Source organism: Callorhinus ursinus, unplaced genomic scaffold, assembly GCF_003265705.2.
Source record: "Callorhinus ursinus isolate GAN/ISIS: 27379988/994484 unplaced genomic scaffold, GSC_fseal_2.0 scaffold12, whole genome shotgun sequence".
Taxonomy (NCBI): Eukaryota; Metazoa; Chordata; class Mammalia; order Carnivora; family Otariidae; genus Callorhinus; species Callorhinus ursinus.
Window position 1 is genome coordinate 50,412,933 of NW_027397074.1, and position 19,375 is coordinate 50,432,307.

The window sequence follows — 19,375 nt, forward strand, 5'->3', positions numbered from 1 at the left end:
TATCTCTTTAAGCTAGGTGGTGTGTACATGGTTATGTTTTATTCATTACTTTTTTGTAAACCAGAAATATAATACAAGTTTTAAAAGGAGAAAAGTTAATTCCAGTTTATAAACTGAAGAATGAAGTACCAGGGGTAAGAACGGAGGAAAGGAGACATGGGTTAGGGTGACAATGGCTGTACTCCAGGAAGAGTAGACTTGAGTATCTAGCACAGTTTCTGACAGCTGGGAGGTGTTTAACATGTAGCTACTGTTTTGGCGGTTGCTATCATCTTCACCATCATCATTATCAGTGTGAAGACCAAAGACATAAGGGGATTATGAAGGAAGATAAACTAAATATTTGGAGTAGTTATACTGCACCATGTGCTTTATGTATCTCTTTTAGTCTTGGCTGGAACCTGGTTATAAAGAATATAAGGCTCACAGAAGCCAAAGCGGGAAGGCACGCAGACTACATAAATTTCTAATGACTTCTTTTCCACTGTTGTTTAAAACACTCTCCTCCCTCCCCTCCAACACACATACAAACACCTTTCCTGTCTAGCAGTGAAAAAAATGCAAACATCGTTTCCTCTTTGGTTCATAAGTAGCATATTTTGAGTTAAATATTAATAATACACCATACACTTGAGTAGTGGCTTATTACAGAATACTTCTGGTTCTGTTTCAGTTTTTCATCTGATTCTCCTAAAAACTCTGAGGAATGCAGGGCAGTTGATGGTTCCTGTTTTATAGATGAGTAAACTAAAATCCAGAGAAGCCAAACCATAAGTTGCTAACTTGGTGACTATGAACTTCATGAAATTCTGTGTCAAATACTTTATGATTAAATGGGCGTTTTTCTAGGTAGAGGGTCAGCTTTAACTATATTTTCAAAAGGTTTTAAAAATAGTGGATTAAATGATTTGCCTAAGGTAGTCACATGGTCCTCGTGGAGCCAAAATCCCAAGCAATTTCTTCCTATTCCACACTGAAGAATTTTTTTGTTACAACCTATAGCATCAAAATTCAAATTACATATATTATTAGTGAAATACTTTTTGTAATGTCTACTGAATGCTAAGATGGGAAGGTTATTAAATATACCAAAACATCTTACTTGGGAGAAATAGTTTTGTTCAGCCCTTAGGCAGTCACTCCTTAATCTACATATGGTGTTGCTCTTCCGCTGAACAAGTCAAGAACTGTTGTCTTTACAAGCCCTAGCACACACTTGAAGAAAGGAATCTGATACAGTAATTACATAACGTATTTTACAATTCTGAGTAATCTGTAAAGAACAATCGTGAGACACAGCTTGATCTCATGATGGAAAGAGGACCATGAGCTGAGAATGGAATTTTCATTTCTCCTGGACAAGAGTTATTTGTCTCAGGGTCTCCCCGCTCTCGGCTGTAAAAGCATCAAGGTGGATGGCTTCTTAATCTTCCCAGCTCTAACACTGTATAAATTTGGGTGGGATTTAATATAGAAAGGCACCGCTGGCGTTTTGTGAATGAACTTTTCAGTCTGTTAAGGCTAGCCTTATTTTCCCAATGAGAAAGGTATCTAGCGCCCGAGGTGGATCATTAGCCCCAATTATCCGGGGACCCACACTAGAGCAACCCCTCGTGAGGGTCAAGCCCGCAGTCCCCATTAGGGCGACGCAGGGGCGGGCGGAAAGCTACAGAAGGCCACCAGGCCAGTGGGATTTCAAACACAAGGGCTGTTGATCCTGTGTTAAGGAATGACGGAAGGCGGGAAGGTTCCAAGGGATCAGCTTAAACAGGCGAGCGCTGGGGTGGGGCTTCAGGCCCCGAGGCGGCTGGAGTGCTGGGAGCGCCGCACCACCGCCGCATCCCGGCCTCCGGAGCTGGGGTGTGACCAACAGGAGGCCCCCCTACCCACGGAAACCCCAGCGGCCCGGCACGGCCACGTGACCGAGAGCCGGGGCGGGCAGAGGCGTGTCCCGCTCCGCCCCGCGCGCAGGCGCGCTGTACAGGCGCTGAAATTCAAATTTGAACGGCCGCAGGAGGCCGAATCTGATACTGGAGGCTGAGGGGTAGAGGCGAGTAGTTTGGGAGAGTCCTCCCCGCCCCGGCCTTCTGGTTTTCTCCAAGTGACATAGTGAACCGAGACTCACTTCTTTTCTTTTTCTGAATTTGAACCACCGTTTCCGTCGTCTCGCAATCGACACGCGAAGTCCGGGGCGATGGACCCGTTTACCGAGGTGAGAAAACCTGCGAGCGCAGCCTGCCATCGCCACTGTCGGCCCCTACCCTAACCGTTATTTCCCACCTTCTGTCGACCTCTGGGCCCACCGGGCGGAGGGCGCGTGCGCGCGCCTGCGCAGCGTGTGGGTGCGGGGGGTCCGCCTGGGAGAGCCTTAGGGGAGAAGGGGGTGGGGGGAGGACGCCCCTGGCTCCGCTGCTGCGGTGGGTCCGCGGCTTACGTGCTGCGGTGGGTCCGCGGCTTACGTATTGCGGTCCTGCAGTGGGAGCTCAGGGAGGAAAGTTTTGAGTCTGTCCTAAAGGGCGGTAGCGAAAAGCCTGCTGTCAGCCCCGATAGCTGTGACGCCCCTCTGTAGTGGAGCCCTGTCCCTTCCGAGGGGGAGGTTGGGGCCTGGCGGAACTGGTCCTGCTGGAAGTGAAAGCGGGGATAAGGTGTAGGGTGGAGTCGGGTGCTTGAATGACTCAGTGCTGTGTGCAGCCGCCGCCTGCAAATGGAATGTGATTTGCGGGGTTCATGCGGCCCGCAGAATGCTATGCATTTAAAAGATGCTGTTAACGAAATGACAGCAAAACGTTAAAATAAGCCAATACCCGAAACCATTACATCCGTTCCTACAAAGCCAGTAGTTTCTTTAGATTTGATTACTCAGTTGAATAGGGAAGAAGTTTCATCCCCGGGATTGGCACTTGAATGGAAAGGAAACAGTGCTGGCCGAATATATACAAAAAAATTAAAAGTCGACAGTTTAAAAAAGCAGAGTAAAGAAATAGTAAACCTTTTTGTGTGTGTTTATGGAGCATAACATTACGGCAATGCTTGTCTTTTGTCCTTTGGAAATTGAATGTGGATTGCGTCATTGTGTCAATTATTTCTCTATCCTTGGGCAGTCTCGTTGAGAACGTACATGGACCTACTTGGGAGTTTTCGTGTTGTCCGTTGTCCACTTCCTTTTCTTCCAGGACAGTTCCTGTTTCTTTAGGTTGTTGTGCAAGTTTCAAACTGTTATTTCTTGAGTTGTTGCAAAGTGGGCCTAAAAATGTCTCTACACTAGATTCAAAAACTTAAATGCTATGGAGAGTAGAAATACTTTTTCTACTCTTTTTTGGGAGATGTAATTACAATTCCATTAAGTCTAAGATGCTAAAAGTTTCAACAGTTACAGTTTACTTGTATTCAAACAGAACACTATTTTTGTTTCAAATTCTCAATCTTTCAGGGGAAAACATTAATTTGTTAACCTTACTTAAGGATTCTGACAGAACACCCAGAACACATTTTTGTATTAGCTTTAAGGAATAGGGCTGATCATGCATCAGATATTTTTCACATACTTTGAAGTTAAAAAGGATATTTTATGTTACTAAGCTAGGATAAGAGTCCTTAAAACATTAGCCCCATGTGTCCCAAATGTTCTTTTTATTCTCCTAAGTAGCTGACAGGAACAAAGCATTTTGAAAGTTGGCTGAAAATTGTATTTCATTTTACTTGAAAATATCATTCCGAAGCTAGTACAAATCTCAGCTGAAAGAAACTTTTATTTGAAAGAAAACTTTTGCTTTACAGTGTGCTCAGAAATATGTATGGTTTACAAAAAGTTAGGTCGGTTGCAGTTGGAATAAACGGCTTTGACGTCTTTTCCTTAATTGGTAATGAGTGAACTATTTGAATTGGTTCCAATGACTAGGTGCTTAATTATAGCATTCATAACATTTTTGCACAGGGAAGTGGACTGGTACAGTTCTTTGTCTTAAAGGACTGAAAATAAGTTAAAGTGATTTTCTCAACCAGAGTTCCTTATCAGAACCACAGAAAATGATTTGAGAGACTATTTTGTTAATTTTCCCAAAGGTGATTCATAACCCTGCCATCCTACAAGCATAGCAGAGATGTTAATTCGTTACATTAATGTCAGGGCATTAGGGCTAATTCTCTTGGTAACTCCGGTTGAGAAAGCTACAACCATCCTACACTGTCTTCCTCAAACGAGGCTGTTGTGTATTGCTTCTCCTCCTGCTGTCCCTGGTGCTTTCTGGCACACTCTTCTCTCCCTGCCCCCTCTGCTTGGCAAACTGATTTAACCTCCAGCTCTCACTCTGATTTCCCTTCCTCAGAGGGCGGATCACCTTGCACAGTGCTCCTCTCACTTGCATTTACCTGTTGAATATATTTCCTGCCAGATTGTCAGCTTTATGAATGCAGGCCTGTTCTTTCCTATTCAGAGAGATGTTTCCCTAACATCAAGCACACCCAATAACATTCTGCTGAAATAATAAAGAAAAGAGCCATTCGGTGCAAATTATTTTACAAACAATTATATACAATAGTAACTGTTAGAACATTTTTGCCATGTTCTTTCCTTTATTGTAGAAAATTTCAAATTCTCACGTATAATAACTCCTCATGGATTCATTACCCAGCAACAATACATGGCCATATTGTTTCACTGTATTCCCCTCCAATCCCTCCCACTGAATTATTTGGAAGCAAATTGTAGAGATCATATAATTTCAGTATTTATCATTAAACATTAAGTACTTGAAAAAAATCATAGTGCTGTTATCACACCTAAAAATTTAAGAGCAATTCCTTAATATCATCAAATATTCTGTCAATGTTCACATTTCCTTAAGTGTCTCATGTTTTGCAATTTGTTTGAATAAGGATCTAGACAAGGTCCACAGGGCAGTGTCTTTCTATATTCTTCTTGGACCAACCAGAAATAAGAAAGCCATCTTGATTCATGGACAAACAAGCAAATTAAGGCAGATGTTTATTATTATGATCAGCTGATAACATTTAAAAAGTTATGTTAATATGAAGTTAGTTCTCCCTGACAAAAAGTTCTTAAAAAGAACAATTGGATTTAGTCAAAAAACAGTTTGGTGTGAAGCCCAATGCAGGGCTTGAACTCATGACCTTGAACTATCAAGAGTCTGATGCTTAAGGGACTGAGCCATTTAAAAGTTTATAGCAAACTGATTAAGAGCCCAAACTCTGGAGCCTGATTTTTGAATCCTGCCTTGCCATTTCTTTTTTTCAATCTTTTTAAAAGATTTTATTTATTTATTTGAGAGAGAGAGAGTCTGAGACTGAGAATGTCATAAGGGACCCCAGAGCTAGGTGTGCCCAAGTCAGAGCTTTCTGTGTAGGATCCTTAAAAAAGCCACAATTAAAATAGTCTGTAAAACATCTTCTCTTGTGCAATAAACATGCTGTTATTGTTTTGAATGGAGTTTCTCTTATTTTTGAGAATTAAATGAAACTCTCTGTATTGACCTGGGAAAGAATGCTGCTAGAGCATGTTGAAAATAATAATTTATATTGAGTGTACACTGTTTAAGAAGGTAGGGAAATCAGTAATACCTCCTAGAAGGATTTCTATCAGAAATGATTTCAGGTGTGTATGTGGCAGAACTTACTTAAGGACTAAAGCTTCATTTATTTTAGATTCATCCATGTGGAATGTCTTATTTCCCGATTATGTTATTGTAGTTTTTTTTTTTATGCCTCTATTATTTAAAGAAGGAGGTGTGATATTTGAAAGAATGTACCTTATAAAGAACCCTTGAATTCCTGATGCATTTTTATAGACTTAGATTTATTGAACTGTTGAGTTTATGTTCCTTAGATATATAATTTCTTTTAAATTAATCTTTAATTCTTATTTTATAGACTAGGGAACTTTTGCTTATCTGTTACAATTTTTTTTTAATTTTGAAATCTTTGAATCTAATATAGACAATAGAGTACTTGTGTATGTTTGAATGGCAAAGCCACATTCTTTTGTAACCGACCTCTTGCTCATAGTAACTGAAGATATACTGACTCACAAGTATTCTAACTGACCAGAATGGAATGTGGGCATGTCCATGAATGAATAAAATTAGTCTAGTTTTGTATCTGGGCAGTGATATATTTTATCATGGGGAAATTATATATATATGAATTTATCACTTTTGAGTTTGAAGACTTTAAAGATTGAAGGCCTTGTGTCTTGGGAGGCATTTGGTTCATAAATTAACTCTTTCAGTGACATGGCATTTAGATTTAGCCTCACTTCTTATAGTGAGGAAATCATTCCTAAGTGGAGAGTTGTACCTTCCAAATTTAGTTCATGTTTCTTTTGCATCTCAGAGGAATTTTAAAGAATAATTATTCTATTTTAATTAAGGAAATTAAAAAGGTCAAATGGGAGTGCAATTCCTTAGTCTTCATTAACACTGTATCTGTGTGTACAGGGCATAGAAACTCCAACCAATAATTTGCATGCCTCCTTTAGTTGTGTACTTTTGAAGGAAAAAGAATTGTTTTACAGGGTCTTGTGTTTGTTCTACTATGCTTATTCGAATAGAAGCATTAGTTGATTCAGGGTAAGAACAGAGTAGTCATGAGTTTATGGAATGGTTAAGATACCAGCTTAAAATCATTTAGTATATATTGATATTGAGTTAAATAAAACATGGGATTTTTTTTAGTGTTTTTTTTTTCTCATCTTAGGAAATGTCATGTTTTCAGAGGACTAAATATGTCAGTTATCTCTTCCTATTTACCATTATACCAAATCTTAGTGGCTGTATTAGTTTTGTTGCTATAACAAATTACCACACTCTTAGTGGTTTAAAAAATCACAGATATTTATTACCTTCTGAAGGTCATAAGGCTGGTGGATTTTACTGGGTTAAGATCAAGGTGTTGGCAGGATTGTGTTCCTTCTGAAGGCTCTAGAGGAGACTGTTTCCTCACCTCTTCTAGCTTTTGGAGGCCCCCTGCATTTTTTGACATGTGGCCCCTTCCTCCATCTTCAGAGCCACCAATCTCACCACTCCAAGCTCTGCTTCTGTTGTCACATCTCTGACCTTCCTGACTCTTTTTGTCTCATAAGGACAATTGTGATTACATTGGGCCCACCCAGATAATCCAAGATAATCTTTCCATCTCAACACCCTTAATCACATCAGCAAAGTCCCTTTTGCCCAATAAAGTAAGGATTCACAGGTTGACGGGATTAGGAAATGAACATCTTTGGGAGACTATTATTCTTGCCACCAAAGTGCTTAAAACAGCCACCACATTATTTCTCATGGCAGGCGAGAATTCTACCACTGAACCACCAATGCTGGTGCATTGGCCGTATTATTTCTCATGATTCAGTGGCTTGGCAGTCTGTGTTGGGCTCACCCAAGGCTTTGTTTCCAGTGGTGTCCCCTGGGGTCATGCTGGAGTCTGCAGGGATCTGACGAATGATCTGGAACTGGATGGTCACAAGTCTGGTGGTTGATGCTAGCTCTCAGCTGGGCCAGGTGTCTCTAGCACACTTGACCTGGGCTTCTACACCTGGTGGCAGTGTTCCAAGAGAATGAGAAGAGACTGTTAAGACTTCTGAGGCCCAGGGTTGAAAGTCACACAGTATCACTTCTGCCTCATTCTGTTGGTCAAAGTAAATCATAAGGCAAGCCCAGAGCAAGGCTGTGAAAATAGATTCTACCTTTGGATGGAAGCAGAAAAAACTTCTGGTCATTTTAAATCTCATACAACCAACTTTACACATTTTATTCATATTGCATCTGTAGTAATTTTGACTTTGGGGTGCTTATTTGGTGAATTTTGACTTAAATTACGTAGGATTTCACTTTTGAAATGTATTTGTTATCCTACATGGCAACTGGTGATTTTAGAAGATACCTCAGGTTTTGTGAACTTTTGACTACACTTGTGTTTTAATGCCGCTATACTACATATGTAGAAACTGCTGGAACGAACCCGTGCCAGGCGAGAGAACCTCCAGAGAAAGATGGCCGAGAGGCCCACGGCAGCTGCAAGGTCTGTGACTCACGCCAAGAGAGCCAGAGAGCCACTTTCAGAAGCAAGTAACCAACAACCCTTACCTGGTAGTGAAGGTAAAAGACTTTGTGGGGGAAAAATAAAATTTGCATCTTTTAAAGGAGATAAGCCCCATTTTACTGTGTGTGTGTAGAAAGACGCAGGTCTTTGGGAGACAAATGTAATAATAGCCTCCGGGGGAAAGATCAGCCTTCTGTTCTAGTTCAGGCCGATTGTATTAGGCCTAGACCTACCAGACCAGAGCAGAATATCCAATAAATCCTTCAAATTAATTGCTCAAACTTCATTTTCCTCAACCCAAAGATGTCCTTAAAACCCCCAAAGGGAGAAAAGTAAAGGAGCAGAGGAACAGTGCACGGTGGTGGTGTGGAGTTTATCTACCCCAACAGTGCCGGAACAGCTGACCACCAAGTTTTCAGTTGGTCTCTGGCATGAGCAGGGTAATGAAAGGCAGACCTGCTTGCAGATGCTTGAAATTTAATGAGCTTTTTCATCCTCTGTTGAACCAGCTCTCTAGAGCTAGGCTCAAGGTATAGGCGGTTCATCTGAGAACTGGTGAATTAGACAAAAATAAATAAATATACACAAACAAACCTAAACTCACCTAGAAACTTAACTTACTTCCTAAATCCTGGCATCCCTAGCCTGTATCAGTAAGTTAGCCACCTTAATCTTTTCCTGGAGTGTAGAAGAGTCTGGAGATAATCATTTTCCTTAGTGTAGATTTAAAAATGCATATAGAAAGAAAGCATCACAGAAGGCAAAATCAGTATTACAAAAGTGGTGAGGGCATGGAGCGGGCTCACGATTATTTTGTAAGCTAACTATAGAATGAGAATTTATTTTCATATATTTATACATTTTGAAGAGAGGGAATACCATATATATCACATATATATATGGTATATATATTACATATACATGGTATATATGTTATACACATGTGGAATATATATCAGACACACATGGTATATATATTGCATATGTGGTATATATATTACATACATATGGTATTTGGTCAGGAAAATAGAGGCCTAGATCCAGTTCAGAATCTTTTTCTGTTTTTGTTGTGTGACACAGGTTTATACAATGAAATGTTGATTACTGTGTACTTTAAAACTAGTGGTTGCAGCTATGTTTTGATTCTGAAGTGGAAATATTTACTGTTTTATATGAGAACTAGAAACTTAAAGAATTCTGTATTTCCAGATGGTGATGCATGTTAAAATAGGAACACTTTCAAAAAATTATTAGATGAGTTAATAGAAAAGAGATCTATAAGTGAGTTACAGAAGATGAGAAAGTTTCATAATGTCTGTTTGATTAGATTGATGTCTATGAGGGCAATCACGGCTCCCACTTAACAGAACTTCGGGTCCTTCCAGAGTGAGAACACTGGGTCAGACCACCAGGGAAACTGGCCTCATGTAATTTACATTCCTATATCCTAAAATGTTAATTTCCCAGGAGATATATTAAAATTCATTCTTGGGGGGCGCCTGGGTGGCTCAGTCGTTAAGTGTCTGCCTTCGGCTCAGGTCACGATCCCAGGGTCCTGGGATCAAGCCCTCATTGGGCTCCCTGCTCCGTGGGAAGCCTGCTTCTCCCTCCCACTCCCCCTGCTTGTGTTCCCTCTCTCGCTGTGTCTCTGTCTCTCCGTCAAATAAAGAAATAAAATCTTAAAAAAAAAAAAATTCATTCTTGGGTAGAAATAATATACCTTATGTTTGGGTAGCTCCTTTTTATTTTAGGACTTTTTAATTTATCTTATAGGTGTCCATGGCAGTTTGAAATGTGAACTGTTGGGGCACCTGGGTGGCTCAGTCAGTTAAGCATCTGCCTTTGGCTCGGTTCATGATCCCAGGGTCCTGAGATCTAGCCCCGTGTTGGGCTCTCCACTCATCAGCAAGTCTGCTTCTCCCTCTGCCTCTGTGATCACTTTCACTCTCAAATAAATAAATAAAATCTTCAAAAAAAAAGTGAAATGTTTTGAAAATATGAAAACATTTGTGCCAATGGCTTTGCACATGGTATTGCACATGTGCACATGGTTGCACATGGCTTGGTGTTAACCAGATAATTCCGCTGCTATTTTGGTTCCCTGCCTTTCCTAAACCTCAAGCCAGGTTCTCTTCTAACCTTGCTTATTATTGTTCATGGAAGATTGTTTTAAAAACAAAGTCTGTTTCTACCCTTAGCTGTGTCATTTTAGGCAGGTAATGTAATCGCTCTGGGCTTGGTTTTCCTTATCTAAAAATGCGGTGATAGGGCTGTGTGATCTTCAAAATCACTCAAAACATTTGTTCTATGTGTATGCACTTTTTATTTCCTAGTGTCTTAAGACTAGTAAAGTATTAGGCCTATATCTTGAGAATATTATTTGAATATCTTTTCATTTGGGTGTTCTAAACCATAAATTATATGTTTGTTTAAAAAGAAATCTCTCATATCAGATTCCTAAGTTACTGAAGGTAGAATTTTACATATTTCTTGTTGTAAGGAAAATCATTTAAAGCGAATAGAGAAGCATCATGTTTTAATAATTTTTTTAAAAGATTTTATTTATTTAATTGACAGAGAGAGAGAGAGCATGAGGGGGAACGCAAGTAGGGCGAGTGGGAGAGGGAGAAGCAGGCTTCTGGCTGAGTAGGGAGCCTGATGCGGGGCTCGATCCCAGGACCCCAGGATCATGACCTGAGCTGAAGGCAGTCGCTTAACCAACTGAGCTACCCAGGCGCCCCTTAATAATTTGTTAAGTACCTACTGCTAGTTTTTCAGGCTATGAGAAATTACGGAATTTTGAACTTTTTTTGGTGGGGCGGTGTCTTTTTTAATCTAGAGAAATCTGGTACAAAACCATCACCATCCAAAAAGCACTGCTCTGACAACACCGAAGTAGAAGTTTCTGACTTGGAAAATGAAAAACCGGTTGAGTCAGCTTCAGCCAAACGCTGTCCTTCAAGTCCTCCACCTCCTCAGGCGCAGCCACAAGCACCTGCTCCCGCCAGCGATGCGGAGGCTGTCCCAGCACCGGTGCCAGGCGTGAGGCGAGGGCTCAGCTCAAGACTGCAAGCCACTGCGGGCTCCTCCGTGAAAACACGAATGCAAAAGCTGGCAGAGCAGCGGCGCCATTGGGATAATAATGATCTGACAGGTATGGATAATCTGTTTCAATAAGATTCAACTGGGTAGGTTGAAAATTTGATGTATCAGTTAACACATGAAAGATCAGTGCTTCTGTTGTATCTGTCTCCTCAGTCTCCATCACTTACAAATAGTTTGTATATCAGCAGTGTATTTATCAGTTGGTTGTGTTCTCATTGAAGTAGATGCTGCTGAGGTTCTTAGACTAGCTCCCAAAAGCTTGGTCTCATAACCATAGCTCTTAGTGAAAATAAAAAAGCAATAGAGAACAAACTATACCCTTGGCATTATTAGCATTGCTGATCTTCAGCTCTGTATTCAAGAAATTCTATTTTATGGATTAACTAAATAAATTTGAGTGGCTTAGGTATGCAATGCCATTTAATAGAGGGGAGAGAAAACGTAAGCACTTAGCACCTACAACACATGTTATGACAAGGTGCTGGGAACCAATGAAGTGACCTGATGCTTGCCTATCGTGGGCTTATACTCAGATGGAGAGTCTAAGAGCAAATCAGCAGTCATGCAGCAGGGTTATGTGTTCTGTGATCAATTTTGTCTTCTATCTTGTTACAAAAAAGCTTTAAGATGACTTACAAAAACAACTATATTACAAAACAAGAAAAATAAGGAAATTCTAGGGTGAAGAGAAGGAAGAACAAAGAAGGGAAGGGTAAAATACAGTTGTTAAGGTCCACCTCACTTGCCAGAGTTATGAACTTGCTAGCAGCCAAGGTAAGGAAGAGAAACACCATCAGTTATATGACTATTTATAAGGTTAAAGCAGAACCATGGCTGGAACTAAGACCCAAGAGAATATTCCTCCCTGGGTCCTCAAAGATGACTTTGTAGAAGGTAGTTAATGTGTAAGGTTACTCAAGGTAGGCAGGTGGCCTGGCTCCAAACTCAGTTCAGTGAACACAGTTCCAAATAGAGCAGCATAGTACAGGTGGACAGCTCAGTGGCAACTGGGCCTTACCCAAGGAAGTGTTCCTCAAGCTTTGGCTTTCAGCCTGGCTCCTGTGTAACAAAAACATTTGGACCATTGATTAGGAATCTCAGGAGTGTGGTGGAGCCCTGGGGTGTGCTTTAATCTTTTTTTTTTTTTTAAATCTCTGTATATTACTCTGATGCATAGCCAGAATTGAGACTAAGATCTGAAGAAATGGATGGACTACATAGATTTTAGGCAGTCTTTCGTAAATGTCAATTCTTTGGTCTGAAATTTTGATAAGTATTGGACAGCAGAGCATTTAAGATTACCCTTTTTGGCAGTGATGGTAATTTCAAATACTGTGTAAAGCAAATTCAGTTTCAAGAGCAAATACTGTGTAAAGTGCTAAGGCATTCTAAATATCTTTTGTTCTAATATAGTATAGAATTTAGTTCTTATAAAAATCTTAGGACATACATACCACTTTTTTGTTCACGTTATAGAAGAGGAAACTGGGTTCTAAGAAGCTAAGACACCTGACCAGAATCAGCAGCTAAAATTCCAACCTCAGTTGTTTGATTCTAGGGCTCAACTCTTGCCTGCTGTGACCTACCTGATGCTCTCGGGTATGGAACAGGGTGCAGATATTCCATGTTGTCTATTATACCTAGTATCCCTATTTAACTCTTTTTCTGAAAACATTTCCAGATGATATACCCTGTTATACCATGTTGTGTAGTATACCTAGTGATTTTAGTAGTGGGCAGGGCTAACTGTACTGCTTTACGATGCCTGAGGAGGCTAATCAGTAAATGTGCCTAAATACAAGGATGTCTCATTTCTGTTTGGTAAGAAATCTCTATGGGAAGTAGAAAGAGGGTTGTGATTTAATGCATGGCCAGAAGAACAGTCAAGGCCATAAACATTCTAGGGCAGAAAGCATTGCCGCAGGGATTTTGAACATTTTGAAAGCAAATGTTAACAAATGCTTACCTCAGCCTTGAAAATAAGTCCCATTAAGGCATCATAGCCTGTCTAATATTAAGCATTGAAACTTGAAAATAAAGTGTTTGTAATGAATGATTTAGTGGATGCTCTCCAGGACTGTGGGTATAAACCAGTTAAATGAGGGATTATACTAAAATGTAACTTAACTGAAGCTTCTTTTCTGACAGAGAATAGTTAGCTAGAGGTCTGTTAAGCCCATTCCTAAAACATGATAGTAAAACCGTTACTTGCTTAGAGGACAGGGCTTATTCTTAGGAACACGACAGAGGTATGCAAAATGACAGGGATGGCGGTAGGCAGGGTAGCTTTTCTAGAGGAAGCAGAAGCAGTCAGCCTGAACATTGAGGGACTGCTGGCTTCAGACAGTGGAGGAGGTAGTAACAGAATGCATAAAAAGCACAGAGGTGCCGTAAACATATTGCGGACACAAAGAGTAGGTATTTTCTGGTGGAAAAGCAAGAGGTAAGTCTGGAGAAAGCAGCAGGGTCCAGAGCACGTGGAATTTAACCAGGAGGTGATGGGGAGGTACTGGGAGAGCTTAAGTAGACAAATGTTGTAGAGACAACAGATTTGAGAATCAGAATTGAGAAGGGATTGAACAGGGCAGAGACTCGAGGAGGAGCAGGAAGACCAGTTAGAAGGTTAATGTTATAATCCGGGTGCGGAATGATGAAGGCCAGTGGGAGTGAAGAGGAGAGGCGGGGTCTGTAAGATTTAGGAGGGAGAATCTCCGGGTTAGGTGTCTGGGTGGTGGAGGAGGAGTAGGAGAAGGAGGCCATGATGAGGAGGAACATGTTTAGGGCAGTTTCAGCATCCCATCTGTTATTTGGGGTGCCTGGGGGATAGCTGAATGGAGGTGGTTGCTGGGTAGGACCCCCTGGAGGATATGGCCCAAGGGCGGAACAGGTAGAGGATGATGTCACGGGTGGAAACACAAGGCCTGCTGAGTGTGTACTGGCCTTTAGTGACAGCAGCAAAAGCGACCTCCGGGCAGCGGTGTAGGCAGAGGCGGGTTCAGGTGGGTCGAGTGGTGAGAGAACGTTGTACAGGGCAAGAGGGATGGTAGCTAAAAAGGGGTGTATGTTGATGAGAGGGTGTTTGTTTTAGCTCTAAGATGAGACAGAGCTAGAGGCAGATGAGCATATTTATGTGCAAAGAAAAAAGAGGTTTTGGAGGGGTAGAATTGAGAATTCAGGCAGAAGTATAAGGCTTGGACAGTAGGAGGGATACCTCTTCCATTGACCGAATTTGTGGAGTAGAAGGTGCTGTGAATTTTGACTTCCCCCTATGTGCAGGCCTTCGTAAGTTAAGTATTACTATTCGAGATCTATCTCCACACGAAGTAACTATGGGAAAACATTTTTGTCTAACCCTGTGCTATCCAATACTGTAGACACTAGCCATATATAGCTTTTAAGATTTAAATTAATTGAAAGGAATTGAAATGACGTTTCTTAGTTGCCCTAGCCACAGTTCAAGTGCTCACGAGTCACATGTGGCTAGTGGTTGCTGTCCTGGATAGCATGGCTATAGCACATGTCCATCAGTGCAGGAAGTTCTGTTGTACAGCACTGGTCTCCTGCATTTTAAAACAAAACATGCCTGTGGAATATGTAATCTTAAATTGTGCAGTGTTGTAACATCATGAATTCTAAATTAATTCTAAAATCATGACCTAAGCATTCATCATCCATTAAAAATTGGAAAAAATAGGTGTAAGAAGTTTGTGCATTTTTTTTTTCTAATTTGGATCAAGTATCATCTGTTTTGAAAAGATATTGTCAAATTTAAGCAGCTTGGTAGTTTCATGCATTCGAGGGCTTTTTTATCAGTTTTTAAACCAACCAACTTCTTTTAAAAGTTCTGATTGGAGCCATCTTGGTATGACACATATGCATAACTCTTGAACACAGGTTTTAACTCTTTTTCTGAAAACATTTCCAGATGATATACCCGAAAGCTCACGCATCTCACCAGGGCCGTCAGAGGAAAGGGCTACCTCCCCTCCCAAACCAGCCCTCTCAGATGCCTCGGCAACTCCAGTTGGTAGAAGGGGCCGTCTGGCCAACCTTGCTGCAACTATCTGCTCGTGGGAAGATGATGTAAATTACTCATCTGCAAAGCAAAACAGTGCACAAGAACAGCCTGGTACCACTTGTTTATCCAAGTTTTCCTCTGCAAGTGGAGCATCTGCTAGGATCAATAGCAGCAGTGTTAAGCGGGAAGCTACATGCTGTTCCCAAAGGGATGGCGAGGCCTCTCTGAATAAAGCTCCATCCTCGAGTGCTGTGGGTGTATCTTTGAATAATGCTGCAATCTCCAGCTCTGTGGTAAGCAATGCAGTGTTGGTCTTTGGAAATCTTTTTTTTTTCCTTATGAGTAATAATGTATATGTATGTGTAGTATTTTATAACCTATACGTGGTGTGTTTATATCTATTTTTTAGAAATTGGTGTCATAGAAAGTAAAAATCAGAAATTTGGTAGCCTATCCTAAGATAAATTAGTAGTTGACAAGTAAATTATACTAATTTCATACAATTCCAAGGTGTATAATAATGGAATGATGGCATCAGGGAGAGCACTGAACATCACTTTCCCTGTAGAATGCTTTATGTATGTGTATAAATATAAGATGTGGAATTTCTCTGAAAAGACATGTAATAAACTAGTAGCTAAAGTTGCCTTCAAAAGGCAAATTGCTGAACAGGATTTTTAAGGGTGGTTATGATAATTTTACCATATATCCTTTTGAAATGTTTGAAAGTTTTACCTTGCACATGAATTATGTCATCAACTTTCAAAACCAATCTTAAAAAAAAAAAGAAGGTATTATGTTTCTGAGCATTGTTTTTAAATGTGGTGCCACGTTTTGGAATTAGATAGACCTGCATTCAATCCTAGCTCTGCCACATAATTAAAAATGTAGCTTTGGACAACTTACTTAATCTTTCAAAACCTTATTTTCCCGTCTGTAAAATGGGAAAGAGGGGTTATTGGGAGGATTAAATGAGATAATGTGCATGAAACCTTTAGCAAAGTGCTTGGCACATAGCATTAAATAATACGTTATAATTAGCCATCAGGTACATGATATGATTTTGTTAAATTAATATTGACTTAATTAAAATACAAAAAATATGCAATGTGGTCTCATACAGTTAAAATTTATAAAGGTGCTAGTGAGATAATCTGAAAGGAATTGTTATTTAAAATAGGGAGTGACCCTACCCCTTATATGAAATTACTCCTCAGTGTATTATACACGCTAAACTACATAATTTGAATAATAGCATTTTCTTTTTTAAGATTTTATTTATTTATTTGAGGAAGAGAGAGAGAGAGAGAGAGAGAGCACAAATGGGGGAGGAATAGAAGCAGTGGCTGAGGGAGAAGCAGACTCCCTGCTGAGCAGGGAGCCCGATGCGGGGCTCGATCCAAGGGCCCTGAGAGCATGACCTGAGCTGAAGGCAGACACTTAACTGAGCCATCAGGCGCCCCTAAATAAAAACATTTTCTAAGTTGACTTTTTATCAAACCTTTCAAATTGGTTTGATCAATTAGAGAAAAAGAAATTTTTTTTCATACATTTACATAAAGGCTACTAAACAAATAGAATTAAACTCGTTTTGTTAGAAGACTACCGTTAGATATCGTGAGTATTGTTATTTACCCTAAGTGTTATCATGTTTCAGAAAGCTGCTTCTTCCCCAGTGAAATCTTCTACTATATCCACTACTGATGCTAAAAATTGTGAGGGACAAAATCCTGAGCTACTTCAGAAAACTCCTCCTGTAAGTCCCCTGAAAACAGAGGTATCGAAACCAATTGAGAAGTCAACTGTGTCCCAGACAGTTCGTCCCAAAGAAGAATTAAGTAGAGAAATTTGTCGGCAGTCTCAATCTAAAGACAAATCTGCAACATCAGGTTATGTATCTTTTAAAAAATCTAGTTAGTGCTGACTATTTTCAGGGTGTCTGTTCTCAGCACTTTAAATATCCAGTTGTGAATTGTACAGTGTTGGTTTGCCATGGCAAGTACCTGAATGTGTAAGATGAGACTTCTTCAAATTTAGCTTTAATTTATTGAATGAATATTCATTAGTGGGGACTTGCCCATTTACTGGTCAGGGTACGTAACTTGTTTACATTTTAACAGTTTAAACATGGGTTTTTTCTAGAATGACCATGGTAGATACTTTCTTCTATACTTTTTGATGGAGATGGAGCATACACAACTGGAAATCACATTTTAAGGGCATAATGGAGAAACATTCTTGTAACCAAGTATGCAGAGCAATGCTTTTCAAACTTCAATATGAAGGCACCCCTAATAACAAAGGAAAGTGAATGTGTATACAAATGATTCCATTCCCAATTATAGTTGTATATGTGTATATTGTGTGTGAGTATAGACGTGTGAAAGTTCAAAATTACTCCCTGGAGTAAATTGATGCTCCTGGAAATCTGTATTCATTTTGTGGGGATTTACACCTTCTGGCATACCCTCATTGTGCTGTTGGTTGAGAAACATGGGATTAAAAAATATGGTTCAAATATACAGAGAGATAGTTCACTTTGAACTATATTCTGTTTTCAATAGAATTGCTTTTGGAAGGACTTCTAATTCAAAATTTTACCTTCTTAAAAATATAATCTCTCTGAATATTGTAATTCCTCATAAGAGAGAAGTAGACAGAGAGATGAGAGTGGGAATCCATTAGTTATGGCCAGGAAGCCAGCAGTCAGTTTCCAGATGAGCCGAAATGAGAAATGAGCTGGAAACAATTGCAGAATCCCCACATGGGCTAGGACTAGTTACTCTCAATTTTCCAAAGACTTAACGGCATAGATAAGAAGCTTTTTTTTTTTTTTTTTTAATTTTTATTCTTGGCTATTGGCTATGCCCAGTATATGTTATCAGGGCCTCAGAAGTATTTAATTTACATTTTTCTTTGTACTCTTAATGCATTCTAGTTTGAAATATGGTATGAAGTGACATGTGGAGTCTTCAAACTATGCCTATGGGTCAAATTGTGCCCTTTACCTGTTTTTGCAAATAAAGTTTTATTGGAACACAGCCATGCCCATTTATTTACACATTGTCTATGGCTGCTTTCATGCTTCAATGCAGAGTTGAGTAGTTATGACAGTGGTCACATGGCCTGCAAAGCCCAAAATATTTACTCTCTGGCCTTTTGTAGGAAAGTGCTGATTTCTGATAGATATAAACCTCTTTTACTATAATAGTACAATGCTATCATCCCATTTGTTCTACTTGAAGTGTACCTCATACTATTTCAAATGAATACTGTTTTAAGGCTTTGTAGAACCAATATATCCCTTCATAAAGTCAATAATCTGTAATTTTTCTTTTGAGAGAGAAAAAGGATTTAATTCTTGGATTTTATATTGGACTTCCTAAAAACAAGATAAAATAAATTGGGCTGTAGAAATATAAGTAGTTGGGTTATCATGGCTAGAATACTTTGGTGATTAGGGAATACTGTTAATACACATACAGTCAATTTCCAGTCATTTAGGTTCTGCTTATTGAAGGGTTTTCTAATTTCCACTGTACCTCTCTACCTTTTAAGAATTCCTCCTCTTCTTTCTTTAAAAGAACTAAATCCAATAAATGAATTTTAAGACATGGAACTAAATAGAGTAATATGGTAAACTTCTTTTTAAAAGCTGTTTTTATACTGTTTACTTTCCGAATGAGTAGTTTAAGTGGAATCAAAGCATTTTAGAGCCATGCTGGATTTTGGAACTTTTTCAATATAAATTATAATTGCTACTTATTCTAAATAGCCTCCAAAATATGTGTGCTTCTGTAGGGGGAGCAGGAATTAAGCCTTTCCTGGAACGCTTTGGAGAACGTTGTCAAGAACACAGCAAACAAAGTCCCGCTCGGAGCACACCCCATAGGACCCCCGTTATCACTCCAAATACAAGGGCCATCCAAGAAAGATTATTCAAGCAAAACACATCTTCATCTACTACTCATTTAGCACAACAGCTCAAGCAGGTCTGGCTTACTGCTTTTAACATTATTCATTACATGATCTTGGCATAGAACCTAGAAATCAAATCGTGAATTCCAATACCAGTCTTTTTGACAGAGATAAATAGCATCTTGGTTCCCTGTATCACTTATTTCAAATTAAAACTATTGTCTTGTGTTCCATGCATATCATGAATTTTTTAATCTTAAGACTGAAGACAAGCAAAAT

General features: G+C 39.7%; 2 protein-coding genes and 1 long non-coding RNA gene across 9 annotated transcripts in view; 1 reads left to right on the forward strand and 2 right to left on the reverse strand.

Moving 5' to 3' along the window:
- MATCAP2 (microtubule associated tyrosine carboxypeptidase 2) overlaps positions 1-2,274 on the reverse strand; it is a 59,002-nt gene extending 56,728 nt beyond the window's left edge. For 2 of the 3 annotated variants that reach the window (XR_012380284.1, XM_025873156.2), the window contains exon 1: positions 2,126-2,274. Coding sequence is in view for 1 of the 3 variants with exons in the window: in XM_025873156.2 (XP_025728941.1) it covers positions 2,126-2,242 (117 nt within the window). In the remaining 2 variants the exon portion in view is untranslated. The remainder of the gene's footprint in view (positions 1-2,125) is intronic. The other variant, XM_073899077.1, reaches the window with a different exon arrangement.
- Positions 1,997-19,375, forward strand: part of ANLN (anillin, actin binding protein) — a 50,202-nt gene continuing 32,823 nt past the window's right edge. For all 3 annotated transcript variants that reach the window (XM_073899070.1, XM_025873143.2, XM_073899071.1), the window contains exons 1-6: positions 1,997-2,212; positions 7,958-8,111; positions 10,895-11,209; positions 15,086-15,471; positions 16,836-17,067; positions 18,980-19,170. In XM_073899070.1, coding sequence (XP_073755171.1) covers positions 2,195-2,212; positions 7,958-8,111; positions 10,895-11,209; positions 15,086-15,471; positions 16,836-17,067; positions 18,980-19,170 — 1,296 coding nt within the window. In that variant the 5' untranslated portion in view covers positions 1,997-2,194. The remainder of the gene's footprint in view (positions 2,213-7,957; positions 8,112-10,894; positions 11,210-15,085; positions 15,472-16,835; positions 17,068-18,979; positions 19,171-19,375) is intronic.
- The window catches only part of LOC112825069 (uncharacterized), a 74,742-nt gene continuing 60,334 nt past the window's right edge, over positions 4,968-19,375 (reverse strand). For 2 of the 3 annotated variants that reach the window (XR_012380285.1, XR_003208611.2), the window contains one exon: positions 4,968-7,699. This is a non-coding gene — a long non-coding RNA (uncharacterized lncRNA). The remainder of the gene's footprint in view (positions 7,700-19,375) is intronic. The other variant, XR_012380286.1, reaches the window with a different exon arrangement.